Genomic DNA, 17224 nt, shown 5'->3' with positions numbered 1-17224 from the left:
GTTTTATGTTTTGACTGTCTTTTATTTCTTCTGTTAGACTGTTCCATAATTTAACTCCTGCAATTGAGATTGACATAGTTCTTCATCAAGTCTTCATTTGAGCTTTTCATCCCAGATTCCATCCAGAAAATTATTCTGGATTGCAGTAATCTAGAAGGAAGGTGTGTTTTTGGAGAGAGGTGGAAGGAGATGGACCACGTTGATCTACAGGCCTATTGGGATTCTTATACTTGCTGGAGTTTTCAGGTCCAAAGGGGAATCCACAGAATCCCTGTGGGATGCAGAAACCGGCAGAGAATTTTTCTGTGCATCAGTGTCTCTGGAAAACTTCCACAAAAATGTGTATGAGGATTAATAGATGTTGGCGTGTTCTCTTTACTCTTCACCACTATCGAAAATTCCTCTTGTCACAGCAAAATGAATGTCATAAATTACATCTGGCCTCCAGAGGGCCACAAAACTTCAGCTTCCTTCCACTTTGGTCTGAGCCCCTCAGTCCTCCAGTTTGTTCTTCTGACAGATTAACGCACACTCAAATCGTGCTGACTATCATCTTCTGCTCCTTCCACTCAATTTTTTCTAAAGTCAAATCACATACATCCATAATAGTGGCCTACTATGAGGCAAAAACAAAGACGGAGCATGTGTTTTTCTTCATTTTCCTTGGTTTACGTTAAAGGATGTCCCAAGTTTTAAAACACACAGGACACTAAGAATGGTCAAGTCAAACATGTTAATTTTATATAAGCCAAGGAAATAAAACATGCACCTCTTTCAAAGCAGTACTTTCACATTACTGTCAGTCGGGGGTAAAATGTTCTGAAATTTTTGCCATGGGTGTGGTCTCTGGTCTTCTGCAGTGGAGAGATGAAGCAGGGCACTTGTTGGGCAGTGTCAGGATGGCAGAGGGGACATGTGTTTATATTCAAATAAATTTTATTTATATAGCATCAAATCACAACAACAATCAAGGCGCTTTATATTGTAACGTATACCTTACATTAAAATATACAGAGAAAAACCCAACAATCATATCACCGCCTATGAGCAAACACTTTCGTGAGAGTGGGAATGAAAAACTCTCTTTTAACAGGAAGAAACCTCCAGCAGAACCAGGCTCAGGGAGGGGAGGGGCCATCTGCTGCGACTGGTTGGGGAAAGAGAAGAAAAACAGGATAAAAGATATGCTGTGGAAGAGAGACAGAGATTAATAACAAGTATGATTCAATGCAGAGAGGTCTATTAACACATAGTGAGTGAGAAAGGTGACTGAAGAAACAATACTTAATGTTTCATGAGAATCCCTCAGCAGCCTACACCTATTGCAGCATAACTAAGTAACTAAGCGTCACTCTGAGACAGGATATTTCTCATTTTAGAGATATTGTGCAAATGGAAGAAAGCAGTCCTACATATTTATTTCAAATTGTGCTTTGAAGAACATATTCTGGTCAAAAATGACTCCAAGGTTCCTCAAAGTGTTACTGGAGACATAAAAATAAAAGTAAAAATACTTCATACTGTAACATAAAAATGCTACAGTATGAATTGAACATGGATGCTGCAGAATGTAATATGCTGAACTGATTTTAAAGTGTAAAGTAACGCGATTCTGTAGACCTTTACTTTGTTCAGGGATGAACGCAGGTGATGACTTATAACACCACCTATTATTCACGGTCAGTGCAGTCTTGAGATCCCTACTTGGGTGTTTCACCTCCACTCACCCCTTGCCTCATGTGACTTCAACAACTCATGTAGGGTGGGGTAATGTTTTACTAAGGTTTTACATCTTGTTCTCAGTGACGTTTTCCATACCTTGGTTCATGTGATGACTCACATAATCAAAAGTGGGCCAGCGACTCTCATGACCACCTCCAAGAGGAAAGCCTCCAATAGCTTTTTTTTTTACATTTTTTTAAATCATCTGGAATTCTCTAGCAATTACTGTAAAACTGAAGAAGCCTCTTGGATAAGGGTCTATGTTGCCATTAAAAACCCAAAGCTAGTCCAGTTTTCTTCTTTTCGATCTCTCATGGATATATTAAAAAGAAATAACTCATTTTATTTCACAAGCTACATTGGAGTTCTCTTACTTCTACATTGTTCTGCTGCATTGTTCCAGAGGTCTCCACTCTCGTTCATGCCCTGTAATGGGCAAAGACATTTAAGGACCTTTGCAGAGTGGCCCTGGCAGAGTGACATGGCACAATCAGTTGTAATCTCTTGTGGGAAAATGTTCCAAGCATCTTGCCCGGGTTGATGATTTATCCAGTCAGGCAGAAGAGGAGGGTTGTTCAAAGCAAATAAACCGCTCAGCCAGCGGCACTTCGAGAGGAAGTTATTCAAGCTAGCATCATGAATTTCACCTTCCTGTCCATGGAACCCCTGCCATTGAGAAATTATTCAAGTTTAAATGACAAACATTTAATTCAAAAAAGAGCTGTTGTGTTTAAGTTACAGTTTCTTATTGAACAAACAATTTAATAACCTGGGTTTGGTTTCATGTCCCACAAATGCACAGTGTAGTGTATTTACAATGTGTGCAATGTCCAACAAACCTGAGCAGCAGTGTCTATGAAACTGTAATAAAAAGCAAGCTGAAGGTTGTGAAGGGTTAGCTTTGTGTATTCATGAACCTGAAACAAATAATGAAACCTGTCATTGATCTTTATCACAAAAGCTTCAGTGATCATGTTTAACACATCCCAAACACATCAGTACCTTCTGAGATGCTTGAGCGTGGTGTGCATTTAGGTTAAATGCTAACTCTATCAATTTCTTCTTCTGTTCCATATCCCTTGTCCCACACAGAAAGCTGCGCTATAATTCGCAGAGCAGAGGGAATAAAAATATTTTTTATAAGAATAAAGTTCATACTTTAACTGCCATAAATGTAAATTATGTCAGTTTGTTTAATTTATTGTGTTCATTTATGTTATTTATTTTCTTTATTTATTGTTCCTTTTGGGGTAGGAACTAAGGTTCATTCTGTGTTGCACACAGGCCTTTTTAAGTGACGTAAAAGGAAGTAAAAAGCATGTGCAAGAAGCTAAGTTAATAAGTTAACTAAGGCAGAAGAAAGAATAAATAAGCAGTTTAAAGTAAAAGAAAGCTGCAAAGAAGAAGAAATTGGGAATTATTTTTGTTAAGTTTTGTTCCTGAAGCGGACTCATTCCCTCACGGTTACGTGCAGCCAGCGAGGTACGTTAACTGTGTTTGTTTATCGCGTATTTGTTAACTTGGGTTTAAATGTTTATTTGTAATATTTATGTTGGTCATTCTGTACTTTTATGTAATAACAGTTTGACGGTGGATTTTATGGTGTTTCTGAGGAGAAGTGTGACAGAAGAATAAATCCATCTGTGAATGAAGAACCGTGGTGTCGTGTATTAACTGGAGGGAGTGATAGTCAAACTCGGACCTGCCCAGACTCGCCCTATCAGCGCAAATTCGACAGCTCATCAAGACGGGAACACAGATAAGCCACTGTTTAGGACACACAGGTTCATAAGGTTTTCATGAAGAAGTCTATAAGCCAGACTCTAAAGTTTTTGGTCTGAAAAGTAACACAAGAGTTGGAAACTAAAAGGAACTGTGTATAGCCTGGCAGCCACGCTGTTTCACGTATATGAATGTGCATTTACGTAAGAGATGTAAATTCATGTTCAGCTGAATAATTATAGTTGGCTCTGAAAGGGCAGAAGTAAACTTTGTACATTTTGACAGAAATTCAGTTTGTATTTATGGTTCAGTGTCTTTTAAGAACTCTGTTAAGTGTACTTACTCTGTAATATTCTACATGTATGGGCTAATTTGAATGAGAGTGACTTCATTTAGTTAAGCTCATTCTTTCAGTATTCACAAATGTTGTTGCAGCTTGCTCTTCTATGCTGCCTGTGTATATTTGTGTCTAAATAATCAAAATGTCACATACAAGTAAAGAAGCTCAGGGTGCAGTAGCTGCTCCGGAAGAAGAGACTGAGTTAGAACAGACAGGTGAATCAAATATCGGGCAAAATATAGCACCACCTGAAGAGCCTCGTAGAAGTGAAAGAGCCCGAACATTAACAGAAAAAGGAAAAGAGTTTCAGAAAGAGCAAATCAAAGGGCTATTGCTTCGCTTTGACAGCAAATATGAACGATGGAAAGCTCTGATTAAGGTAGCTAAAAGATCTGTATTAAAACAGGATCCTAGTGACATCCTACAAGAACACATCACCAGTATTCAAAGGGAATTATCTGAGTTGAACATTGCTTATGATGATTACAGAAGAATTGATCAACCAGCCCATGACATGCGTCGCAAGATGGATAACTGCATCTCGATCACAAAGACTGTAGTACAAAATGCTCAATCTGAAATGCAGGGAACAGCGGAGGAGTTGATTTGGCCAGATAATAGTTCTGTATTCTCATCGTCAGCCTCCAGTGTTTCACTTCCTGCCTCTAATGGTTCTAAAGCTTCTTCTATTCACTCAAACGTATCTTCACTTAGAAGACAAGAAGCTGCTGCCGAGTATGCAGCTACACAGGCTGTACTGCAGATTATGGCTGAACAAGAGGGCCACGAAGAGAAACTGCAAAACCTTGAAGCTGAAGAGAGGTTGATCATTGCAGACCAAGAAGCAGCAGCATTAGCTCGTCGTCTTGAAGGAGAAAGGGAAGAAACTGAACGTAGGCTAGAAAGAGAGAAACAAGAGGCTGCTCTCTTAAAGAAACAGCAAGAAGAGAATGCTGCAAGAAGAAGGTCTGTAGAAAACCTAAAGAGAGAACTTGAGCGTTTGGAAAATTTGAAAAGGCTGAATGCAGCCAAAGCAAGGCTTCAAGTATATGATGAGAGTGAGCTCAGTCCAGCCCAAGGGAATGCTGCACAGAGCCTGGATCTACATAAGGTTATGCAGCCACTCAATCAGGTGAAGACTGAGGACCAGCACTCACAACCACCAAAGGATGCAGTGCTAACACATGTGCTCCACGATAGCACAGGAGAGCTCGTGAAGGTCTTAGCTGAGGCTATATCAGCAAATAGGCTACCCATTCCAGAGCCCACAGTTTTTAGTGGTGATCCACTCAAGTTTAATCATTGGAAGTCATCCTTCCAAACTCTTATTGAAAAGAAAAACATTCCAAGCTCGGAGAAAATATTCTTCCTCCAGAAATATGTTGGAGGAGCAGCTAGAGAGGCATTAGAAGGTTATTTTCTGATTGGTTCAGATACTGCATATGTTGCTGCATGGGAACTCCTCAATGAGCGATACGGCCAGCCTTTTATGATTGCCAAAGCCTGCCGAGACAAATTACATGCCTGGCCAAAGATAGCATCAAGAGAGAGCGCTGACTTAAGGAAATTTGTGGACTTTTTACGCAGTTGTGAATGTGCCATGGTTCACAATGAGAGTCTGCGTATTCTTGATGATGGCATTGAAAACCAAAAACTGACAGCCAAGTTGCCTGATTGGGTAAGCAGCAGATGGAACCGAAAAGCCACACAGTATCAGCTGGAGCATGGAAGGTTCCCAGATTTCAAGTATTTCGTAACTTTCCTGACTTTGGAGGCTAGTATTGCTTGTAACCCTGTTACATCTTACTATGCTTTGCGGCAAGGGGAGCCAGAAAGGACAAGATCTAAACCTCAGAATGTAGTGACCTCTAAGAACCAAGCAGCAAATGCAAGGATTTTTACAACTAACACCACTGAGAAGAGCATAAGCACATGTATGTTTTGTAAGAAAACAGGGCATGTCTTGCACAAGTGCCGTAGACTAACTGCAAGGCCAGTTGCTGACAGAGTGAAGTTCATACAAGGTGAGAAACTGTGCTTTGGCTGTTTGAGTCCTGGCCATCAATCCAAGCATTGCAGCAACCGGATGGTCTGCGACACCTGCTCAAAGCGCCACCCCACATGCTTACATGAGGGTCGCTCAAAGCAAAAGGAAAATGACCAGACAAGTTGCAGTAAAGAAAGAAAGCCACAATCGCCGCAAGACACCACTCACGAAACCACATCCAATAGAGTTTGAAGAAAATATAATCCGATCAAACATTATTCAGCTTTAAATATTGTTCAGCTTTAAAGTTACTGTGCAACTGTGTAATAAAAATGTGTGCTCACGACTTTGGCCTTGAGAGCGATAAGAAGCGATCGCCTCATCCTGCAGGTGCAAGATATCTGCAAGCGAAGAGACTAGAACACCCAAGGCCGCTTTCCTTTTATGGAGTTGTTTTTCTGCTAATGCAGCACTTTCCTCACAACCCCCTCCTGTAAGTTTTAGAGAATATATACCCATCCTCACAGCAAATATGAGGAATCTCCTGATGTGAGCTGTGTTGAGAGATTGTCTCTGTCTCAATAAAAGTTCACTGATTCCCCATCTGCTGCAGGTGTCCGGTTGTCTTCATTCTCCGCCAGCCTGGTTAAGTCAATTCCTCCTTAACATCTAAAAGAACCTATTTAATGAAGGAAGACGGGTTCACTTTGTGTTTAATATTATTCTATTGCTGTTGTTGTTTTTTTTATATCCTTCAATTGGCGTCACGGAACAGGATCCGCTCCAGGTCAACTGGAACGGATGGGAGGACATCGGCCGTGGTCTGAGTGAACGGAGTTTGGACAAAAGCTGTGTGCACACAAAAACAAGGTAAGCAGACCTTTTATTTCTGCTATATTGAACATTATAAAAATACTTAGTGTCCAAACTCCTAGTAATTCATAACCAAAATTGTCTGGCTTACTTAAGGCTTGTTGAGAATCAGACAAGTGAATAAGAAATAAGTGAATAAGAAATAAGTGAATAAGTGAATAAAGATAAGAGTGAACTGAGGTCTGACCACGGTTGCAGCCGACGGGTTGCTCTCCGGTGTCGGATAAATACCTCAGTGCAGGTCTGGGACCTTGAAAGGGTTTATTAGTAACGCCTTTCTAAACAAATTAAAAGGTTAAAGGCCTTGAGAATATTTTTTAGTAATATTCTCTAAACTACAGAAGGGTTAGGAAGGCCCAGAGGACTTTATTAGAAAAGATCCTCTAAAACTTAAAAAGGAGAAGTACTGGTTGGAGTCCAAAGGAGGGGTCCCTTTGATCAATAGGAGAAAACGGATCTCTTCTTAAAACCCCGATGATTTTAGTGTTTTAAATGTTTTGATGTTCTGTTTGATATTGGACACACATAAATACACGCTGAATGCTTGCTGTGGAACACTGGGCAGGACAGTTGGTTCTCCGTTGTTCACAGATTACACAATTAAAGGAACTAGGTTCCTCTTTTGGTTAAAATAATACACCACACATAGAATTTTTTTTTACACATTTATTACATACATAAGGAGGGTAATGAGTGACTGCAGGTAATGTATGAAGTGTGAATGAGACGTGTGAACAAGGTGACAACCAACTAGCACCCCTATCAGGAAGCTCTAGGCAAGGTTACCCGCCAGACTCCGGTTTGGTAGAAGCTTGGTAACACCTGAAGGGATATTTCAGTGCTGACTCACCTTTAAAGCAGCGCCCCAGCTGTTAGTGCCTAACAGAGGCAGAAACCCAGCTGGCCCAAATTCTCCTTTAAAATCAATAAAAGAACACTCCTCCATTGACAGTAAAATGGATGGAGAATTAGATCGAGAAACTAATGATGATGGTTGGGGTCCCGGTGTTATTCTTAGCACATTGGGAGAACAATTAACATGTGTTGAGACAGTCATCAACTCCACACACCAGCCTAAAGAAGCAAAAAAGCAGAAAGAGTCATTGAGGAAAACAGCTGAAAGGTTAATGAAAGAAAAGGGAAAGGACGAGGGGAGTAGTGGTAATTGGGGAATAATTTGGCAGAATAAGGCTATGCAGGCAAAAGAGAAAGAGGAAGAAGCCAACTCAGCAGCAGCAGGTGCAGGTGTGATGAGCGGGGTGAGACACAGAAAGGAAGCAGATAAGCACGCAGGCCGCAAAGTTAAATTTAATCACTGGGTGTGTTTATGGGAAACTGCAAAACCACACATGAAGAAAAATAGGTCTCAGCCACCTCCCTATTCTGCCTCAACTCCTCCCTCAGCAGGCATATATCCGGTACTTAATATCTCTGGTGGAATAATGACTATTGGAGAAGAACCGCCCGTAGCTCCAACTCCCATAGATACCAAGCATTTTTGCCCAGGAAGCTCCTCTCTGTCGGCGACATCCTCAGCTAGTAGTAGAGCCCCCTCTTCCATGTCCCATTGTTCTGGAACCGGATCTGAGGGCCTAACTGACCCATTTGCGAGCGCACCATTTGCGGTTCGAATGAACAGACAGGAACCCACTGAACAACAATTAACTGATCTAGAAGCAGCATTACGCAGCTGCTTAAATGAACATAGGTCAGTGGTCCAGGTGAATAATCGTGTTGCGTCAGCCCCCCTTTCCCGGTCCAACCCCTTTGCCAGCACTCCTGTCGCTGTTAAGGGAGATCTGACCGCTACTGCAAAAACTGAGCCTGGCACTTCACCAAATGTCACAGTTACCATGTCTTTGGTGGGCCGTCAGGATCCGGAAACACAGATGAGTTTAGCCCACGTTTTTGCTGACACTGCTACCCCACCAGGCGGGGAAGAAACTGAGGATACTGATGATGAACTCAGTGACCTTAACAATACACCCCTCTCTACCTCTCCCAGTTTAGGATATCAGACTAGATCTAAGGGCCCTGTGCCTCAGCCTCCAGGCATGTTTCCCCTGGTCCAGACTAAAGCGCAACGTACACCAGTGTATCAACCTTATTCATTCGGAGATGTCCAGGCCCTAGTGGACAAACTCCCTGACATAATGGAGGGAGGGAATGCCTGGTTGGCTGGTTTGGATAAATACACAGCTGGACAGGACCTCGCACTGGGAGATTTTAGAGCTATTATAACTAGGTGCACATCCCGATCTCAGGCAGCGGACCTGGAACAAAATGCGGGTACTACCATGCATGAGAACGAGGTGCCACTGATGCAGGCCTTGAGGTTTATTGGACCGGCCCTGCGCAAACAATTCCCACCCAAAAATCAAGGCACCTTACAGAAATTTAAATGGGAGGGAAAGCAAAATCCCACCCATTATCTAAATCAGGCTGTTGAAGACTGGGTGAACCATACAGGTCATCACCCCAGTAGGACTTGTTCACAGAGCATGTGGTTTAGAAGGGCGGTGCTGAGGGGCATTCCGGAGTCAGTAAGCCAGAAAATGGAGGATAATCCTGATTTGCAGGACTGTGACTTTGCAATCTGGAAGAAACATTTGATTTTTAATCTTAACAAAGTGCAGATTAAGTCTGATGATAAAGCGGAGAGCGTCGAAGATTTACAGTTGCAACTGTTGAAGGTTCAGCTGCAGAAAGCTAAAAACGACCTGGGTGGAAAAGGTGACAAGCCTAAAAAGCAGCTTGTGGCCGCTGCGGCTCCCCCTCCTGGTCCAGTTGCCCCTGATTTGTATCCGAACCCATGGCCAACTGATCCACAGCCCCCCCAGTATGGTGCTTATCACTCCCCGGCCCCTTATGGGCAGAGAGGTTCCCCATTTGGAGGAAACAGAGGTGGTTTCAGGGGAAGGGGTCAGATGGGAGGTGGTAGGGGAGGCCAGATGTATGTTTGTTTCCGGTGTGGACAACCTGGACACTGGGCTAAAGCGTGCCCTTTGAACCCGGCTGCTGGAAGAGGCAGGGGAGCCCGTGGTGGGCCCTATCAGCATCCTGGCCACAGAGGTGGACCTCGTGGTGCTTTAGTTGAAGTGCCCCCGGCCCCACAGATGCCTGTGATGGGGTGGGAGTACTACGAGGGTGGTCCCCAGCTATAGGACACCCCACAGACTGCCCAGGACGGTGAAGGGACAACGGCGGACCCTATGCTGTCCATAACTGTAGATAAAAGAAGAAGCAGCTTTTTAGTGGACACTGGAGCTACGTACTCCACCATTAAGGATGTTGCTCGTGAAAGACTTACTGACACAGTGATTACAGTGGTGGGCATATCTGGGGAACCTAAAACTCTGCCTTACACCGTGCCCCTCCCCACAACGGTTGGAGATCAGACCTTGTTACACAGCTATGTTTGTTCAAAACAGGCGCCTGTGAATTTACTGGGAAGAGACTTGTTGATTAAATTAGGAGCCACAATACTCTGCTCTTCACAAGGCCTAACTGTGACTCTCCCTACTGGGGTTGTGCTTCCCTGTTCTAATGGGCCAGAGGGAGGTGGTCAGTTTCTACTGCAACCCTCCTCCTGTTTGGCGGACTCTGCTGACATCTACTGGGCATTATTGGAAGTTGAAACACCTGCTGAACCAGGAGTTTGTACTGCTTTTCAGCAATGGCGGCCGTGGCTCTCACTCCTACATCCTTATGTCCCTCCCCCTGACCCACCTCATGTTACACTGTTTTATGACAGGCATGACACCACCTGGTACCAGCACATGTTCCAAGAGCAGTGTGAGGGGCGGGCTTGGTCTCTGAACATGTCGTGCATTTTTGCGGCACCGGAGGGAGTGGCAGCAGCGGTTACTTTTACAACAGATCAATTACAGTGGTACATGATGTCTGATGAGGCAGCTCCCCATGTGTCACTGGCCTTACATCCTGGACACCAGGCTAAGGAGCTGGGTGGAATGGTTAAACGTTCCCTTGCGGCCACTGACTGGACACCTACAAAACTCCCACAGGTTTTGTTTTCTCCATCTACCAAGACATACCAAATTTTAAATGATTGCTTTAATTCCTCAACACTGCAACATAGAGTGGTCAGCGGGTCACATGGCAGAGAACACACAGACCACTGTGATGCTGCGCCTTTACTCGACTCTCTTCCAGATTGTTTGTGGTCCCATGGACCCACAGATGTAGGTTTAGTTGATGTGGAGCCAGTCTCTTTTCAACTGTCATCTGCTACCCCTTTGTGGCAGCCTCAGTACCCACACAGACCGGAGGCTGAGGCTGGGATTGCAGAAACAATTTCTGGTTTGGTCACTGCCGGTGTCTTGGAGCCCTCCTGCTCTAAGTGGAACACGCCCATCCTACCCGTTGAGAAAAAAGGCACGGGGAAGTTCAGAATGGCACATGATTTGAGAAGGATTAATGCCTTACTTGGCACTCCTACTTTGCCTGTGCCTAATCCTTATGTTGCCTTGACCAACCTCCCACCATCTCATGCCTGGTTCACCTGCATTGACTTGGCTAATGCCTTTTTCTGCCTCCCACTTCGTGAGTCACTGCGTGACATTTTCTCATTTACATTTAGAGGCCGACAATGGCGTTACACTCGCTTACCACAGGGATTTGCCCTCTCCCCAGGACTGTTTAATCAGTGTTTGAAAGAACTTTTACAAACCAGCCCACTACCATCTGACTGTATGTTAATACAATATGTGGATGACCTTTTGCTGTCTGCCCCCACGGCTGACATCTGTTTGGAGGCCACCAGAGTGGTACTTCACCACCTGGCCAACACAGGTTTTAAAGTGAGCAAAAACAAACTACAGATTGCAAGAAAACAGGTTTCTTTTCTAGGCCGCATGGTCTCACAGTCCGGTATTTCCTTGTCCCCAGAACACAGGAACTCCATTTTGCACCATCCAAAACCTCTAACTGTAAAAGACATGTTGTCATTTTTGGGCCTGACTGGTTACAGCAGGACCTATGTCCCAGACTATGTTGGCCTTACTTCCCCTTTGCGCGCTTTGGTAAATGAACAAGGCATGAGAAACCTCTCTGCTCCCCTCTCATGGACTACAGAAACAGAACAGGCGTTTATAAAGTTAAAACAACAGCTTTCTGTCGCCTCTGACCTTGCTGTGCCAGATTATGCTTTGCCTTTTCATCTTGATGTTTCTGGAACTGGAACCCATATCAATGGTATCCTGTTCCAGAAAAAAGGGGGAGAGAGAAAAGTGTTGACATATGTAAGCGTAATGCTTGACAACACTGAAAAACGCCACCCACCGTGCACACAACACGTTTCTGGACTTGCAAAAATCATTCAGAAAACAGCACACATAGTGATGAACCACCCACTAAAAATTTTGACATCACACAGTGTGGTGGCCTACGTCTCCTCACAGGCCTTCACACTCACTTCACTCAGGCAGAGACGCCTCAGTACCATTTTGGAAGCACCACACATCACCTACTCACATGAAGGCATAAACATGGCTGATCACATGGGATCGGGGGAACCACATATGTGTGAAGAGGTTGTGCAGGTACAGGAGAAAATCAGGCCAGATTTGCAGGCAGAACCTCTAATGGATGCAGAAAAAGATTGGTTCACAGATGGATGTTGTTTCAGAACTGAAAGTGGAATGTTGAAGGCTGCATGGGCAATAGTGGAACAGACAGACATGAGATGGAAAACAGTGAAAGCAGAGCAGTTGACAGGACAACAGTCTGCACAGAGAGCTGAACTGAGAGCGGTGATTGAAGCCTTAAGGATGGGAAAGGGACAGAAAGTGAATATATACAGTGATTCAGCTTATGCTGTGGGAGCAGTGCATGTGGAGCTCAAGCAGTGGCTAAGAGCTGGTTTTTTGACAGCCAGCGGAAAGCCTATTAAACATGAGATAGAAATGAGGGAATTAGCGGAAGCACTGTTGTTACCTGTTAAGGTGGCAGTGGTAAAATGCAAAGGACACAGTGCCGGACTAGACTTAGTGGCATTAGGTAACAAACAGGCCGACTTAGTAGCTAAGCAGACAGCTGGTTACTTACCCTCCCTGATTATGGTAATGGACCCAGAAGCCACACCCCCTCCAGAAAGACCACCCATACAACTAGGCCTAGCCACAATCAGAGAGTTACAGGACAAAGCCAGCCCCCAGGAAAAATCATTATGGGTAACAAGAGGGGCCACAAACACAGATGTTTGGCGTGGCCCAGATGGAAGGCCCATTCTACCGCCAGGGGTCAGACAGACAGCAATGGAAGAGGCACATGGAGTGGGGCATGTGGGACCTGCACAAATGATGAGGAACTTAGCCGCCTGGTGGCACCCTTATCTAAAAGACATGACAAAATACATGGTTAAAACCTGTAAGGAGTGCAACCAATTTGGAATCAAGCCCGCCTTCAAGCCAATAGCAGGGTACTTCCCCATCCCACTTTGCCCAGGGAAAGAAATAATCATTGATTACACAGACATGGTGGACAGAGTAGGTAGTTACAGGTACCTGCTGGTGGCTGTGGATGCATTTTCAGGTTGGCCAGAAGCCTGGCCGACAGCAAGTGAAAACAGTAGAACTGTGGTGAAGTGTCTGATTAATCATTATATACCACAGCATGGGTTTCCCGAGGTCATAAGGTCGGACAATGGTTCACATTTCAGGAACCACGATCTGCAGAGGGTTGAAGCCGCATTAGGTTTGAAACATAAGTTTGGCTCAGTTTACCACCCCCAGTCCCAGGGGAAAGTGGAAAGGATGAATCAAACTCTAAAAACTAAATTGGCTAAAATCTGTGCACAGACCAAATTAGATTGGGTTAAGGCATTGCCTCTTGCATTAATGTCCATAAGATGCTCAGTAAATCAAACCTCTGGTTACACTCCATTTGAGTTGGAGCATGGCAGGCCTTTTCCTGGCCCCTCCTCTCGCCTGTTAATGTCGGATGAAGCTGATTCAGACCTCGATCCGAGGACATATTATAACATGCTCCGCAGTTTTGTTGCCCAGTATTCCTCACAGGTCGCTGAAAGAAACCAGCAAGAGCTGAAAGAGGCGGCTACACCTGGAATGGACTACGTCCTCCTGAAAGTCACAAAGAGAAAGTGGGCTGAGCCTCGCTGGACAGGCCCTTACCGCATAACAGAGCGGACCTCCCACGCTGTCAGGCTCGAAGGGAAAGGTGACACCTGGTTTCATTACACACAGTGCGCTGCTGCCACCGAACCAGGAAGAACCTTGAGAGAGGTGCAGAAGGACCTGTCAGAAGGAGCTGCAACAGCATCACCAACCACTTGAGGGAGCCAAAACTCAACCTACAAGCCGGCTGGCTACAAAAGGGGGTGTTCTTCATACTGAACTAAACATTTTTATTTTTCTATTTTTAACATCTTTTATGACTTTGCTTTTATATTGGCTTGAGTTTTTAAGATTTACATTTTACATTGCAATAGTTTTAACCGCTGAAAGCTCATTTAAAGTTGTGTCACTGATACTTTTTGTTGCTCTTTAACTCCTAGAACACGCCCTTGGCGAGGTGGGGGGAACTGGACCACCTTTCTGTGCCCCATCATCCTCTATTAGACGACATCCAAGCTAAGTAAACATGTCTTGGCCCTCTCCCCCTGAAATGACAGGCAGGCAAAGATGTTGCGTCTTTGTTTGCTTCCTGGCCCTGGGTCTCATTCCCATTGGCATAATCCTGATCTGTGAAGGGCCCCCGACACTTCTGACACCTTCAAGTTCAAAAGCTTCGCCCCTTTCTGACAGTCCCAATCTGACAAATGTAGCCCCTAGGGTCTTGCCCACCACTTCCTCTCCAGTTTTGCCCACGCCCGATCGATTTAGAAAGAAACGAGACACGGTTACCTCCTGTACCCCAAGTACGACTAGAATGATTACTCTCTGTGTCCCCAACAATAAAAGTTGGGTAGTTGAAATAGATTTCGCTAGCTTCCCAGTCACTCCCGTCACCAAAGACCAAGGGGGGGATCTTTTTAACCTTGCAGTACATCTCTCCTCCTCAGTGTGGTATATAACCCTGGGAGGTTGGCATCAGTGGAAGTGGTCCAGTTTAGTGTCAGAAACGGACCTCGATTGGTCCAAGCACTCTAGGGGTCAGGCTTTGCACTGGAGAAACCAAAATATGCTTAGAATAGCAAAAAAAACCGGATCTTTCAGGCTTAATTTTTACCCTAAAGGATCTGGCCTTGACCTCCTGTCAACAATTTATACTTGCCCCTTGGACTGATCGCACCGCCCTGTATTGGCAAATGGAAATATGCCCTAGCGTTGGTGCAGCTCCAAGCTCTGTAGTTAAAGATGATAACCCCACCTTTAATGGCCCTCCGGTGACATATACAAACGGGGGGAGAAACGGCCGAATACGCATTGTAGACACAAATAAAATGTCTAAAGATGACCTCTTCCAAATTCTAACCGGTATTTCTGGAGCAACAAACAACTGGTTACTACTAGCTGAACAAGCTGCTGACAAGACGGCTTCCGACTGCATAGTTTGTATGGGAGCCCGCCCCACTTTAAGAGTTGTACCGGCGCCAGTCAATAGTGCATGCCTCCTGCATCTTATGAACAATACAAAACGAGGTCATTGCTCATATCTGGAAAACCACTTTCCTAAAACTCAACGCTCGGTCTCTAATAAACCACCTTTCTTTTCTTCAGATGTAGCTGTGAACAATTTCACTTGTATTAACCTGACTGGCAATGCAGTAAAACTAGGTAGCTTGAACTCTTCTTGGTGCACTGAGATGACGGTTATGAAACCAAACTTCCGACCTACGGCTAGGGCTGATTTGTGGTGGTGGTGTGGCAAAAACAAGTTATATGATGGTTTCCCTCGGGATGCGTCAGGTCTTTGCGCTCTCATAACTCTTATTTTACCTGTTTCAGTCACTCCAGTAGATCTCTCTATAGAAGTACACGAAGTTGGCCTCCCATCCTCCTCTGAACGCCGCTCTAAACGTTCTCTAATCCCAGGTTCAGCTCATAATCCAACCTATATTGATGCTGTAGGTATACCCCGTGGGGTCCCCGATGAATATAAACTGCGAGACCAGGTTAAAGCAGGATGGGCCTCGATACTTTGGATGGTTGAAATAAATGCGAATGTAGACAGAATTAACTACATTCACTTTAATGTGCAACTGTTAGCTAATTACACTCGAGATGGTTTTGAAGCTGTGCATGCACAGTTATCTGCCACTTCCCTAATGGCTTTCCAAAACAGGGTCGCAACGGATTTTCTCCTCGCAGAAAGAGGCGGAGTCTGCAGCCTTTTTGGTCAGGAGTGCTGTACCTATATCCCCAATAACACAGCTCCTGATGGTTCCCTCACTAAAGCTATTACTGGTCTCACAGCTCTTACTGTTAAAATGAAGGAACACTCGGGCGTTGATACTGCCATGTGGGACTCTTGGCTTAACATGTTTGGCAAATATAAGGCCCTTGTAGCTTCCATCCTAGTTTCCATCTCAGTTTTTGTTGCTGTCCTAGTCACCTGCGGTTGCTGTTGTATTCCATGCATTCGATCCCTCTTCCAGAGACTGATTGTTACAGCTTTCACTCCTGAGGATAAGGATCTCGCCCGGCAGATGCCTTTATTGGCTAGTCAACTTCCCACCTCCTCGCCAACGGATGATGAAAACTCTGATCGTGAGGGTGACGAACATTATCGTCTTTCTCTTGTTTAAATGCTTCTAGAATGGTTGTTTCTCTGTGGTGTTTTGTATTAGACTTGTTATTAATTGTTTCCCTCACCCACTTCCTCTTGAAGGATATATCTGGTTGAACTGTGTCTGATCGGGTTGTGAGGGTTAAGCGATGTTCTCAGGGTCTCCGGACTTAAGCCTGAGCGAATGTGTACTCCCACCACTGGATATAAATTGTTTTTTTTTCCACACCCCTTCCTCACGTTTTACCATATTCACTTTTGAATGTCCTTAGCAGTTACCGTTCTGGGTTTATTTTATGGTTGATTTATTCTTTCACATTTTCACGTTTATATCTCTCATTATTATAGTATACTCTGTACTCTCCACATTTTTATCATTACTTATGCTTTTTGGTTGCTGAGTTACAGGAACTGTTAATTTTGTGTCACTACCCTGGTTGCACTGACTCGTTGTATCCTTTTGTGCAGGACAGCTGTTACTGCTTTCATCGGGAACCGAGACTGCTTGCAGCCGACCCCTGGGCAGGGTGGTGCCTGGACTCTTTTCTCCTCATCTGCAATGACAGATAAAGACAAATGATAAGACCCGAGGAGTTTTTCGAGCCAGGCTTCGACACGTCTCTGTGTTCCTTTGAATGTTACTTATTTTTGTGTGTTGACCCATTTAAGATGGGTCAAAAGGGGGATTTGAAGAAAATATAATCCGATCAAACATTATTCAGCTTTAAATATTGTTCAGCTTTAAAGTTACTGTGCAACTGTGTAATAAAAATGTGTGCTCACGACTTTGGCCTTGAGAGCGATAAGAAGCGATCGCCTCATCCTGCAGGTGCAAGATATCTGCAAGCGAAGAGACTAGAACACCCAAGGCC

At 44.4% G+C, this 17224-nt stretch overlaps 3 protein-coding genes across 3 annotated transcripts in view; all 3 read left to right on the top strand.

Annotated features, from left to right (window-relative positions):
* Positions 1 to 17224, top strand: part of LOC146635172 (neural cell adhesion molecule L1-like) — a 640298-nt gene that overhangs the window by 114607 nt on the left and 508467 nt on the right. The window lies entirely within an intron of this gene.
* Positions 6790 to 9808, top strand: LOC146635204 (uncharacterized). The gene has a single exon (XM_085345323.1). The coding sequence runs from the start codon at positions 7601 to 7603 to the stop codon at positions 9806 to 9808; it is 2208 nt and encodes a 735-aa protein (XP_085201449.1). The 5' UTR covers positions 6790 to 7600.
* On the top strand, positions 14839 to 16371 carry LOC146635203 (syncytin-A-like). Its single transcript, XM_085349838.1, has one exon. It carries the CDS (start codon positions 14932 to 14934, stop codon positions 16369 to 16371), a length of 1440 nt encoding a protein of 479 aa, XP_085205964.1. The 5' UTR covers positions 14839 to 14931.

The sequence above is a fragment of the Diplotaxodon limnothrissa genome, linkage group LG3 (assembly GCF_057381915.1).
Source record: "Diplotaxodon limnothrissa isolate DT_005_m linkage group LG3, D_limnothrissa_male_GT1.1, whole genome shotgun sequence".
Taxonomy (NCBI): domain Eukaryota; kingdom Metazoa; phylum Chordata; class Actinopteri; order Cichliformes; family Cichlidae; genus Diplotaxodon; species Diplotaxodon limnothrissa.
The sequence above is the reverse complement of the archived record's forward strand: the minus strand, read 5'-3'. Positions and strand labels throughout refer to the sequence as shown.

What these genes read in the sequence shown, in the direction of transcription:
- LOC146635204 (XM_085345323.1), top strand. Translation starts at nt 7,601, where the DNA reads ATGGATGGAGAATTAGATCGAGAAACTAATGATGATGGTTGGGGTCCC.
- LOC146635203 (XM_085349838.1), top strand. Translation starts at nt 14,932, where the DNA reads ATGGAAATATGCCCTAGCGTTGGTGCAGCTCCAAGCTCTGTAGTTAAA.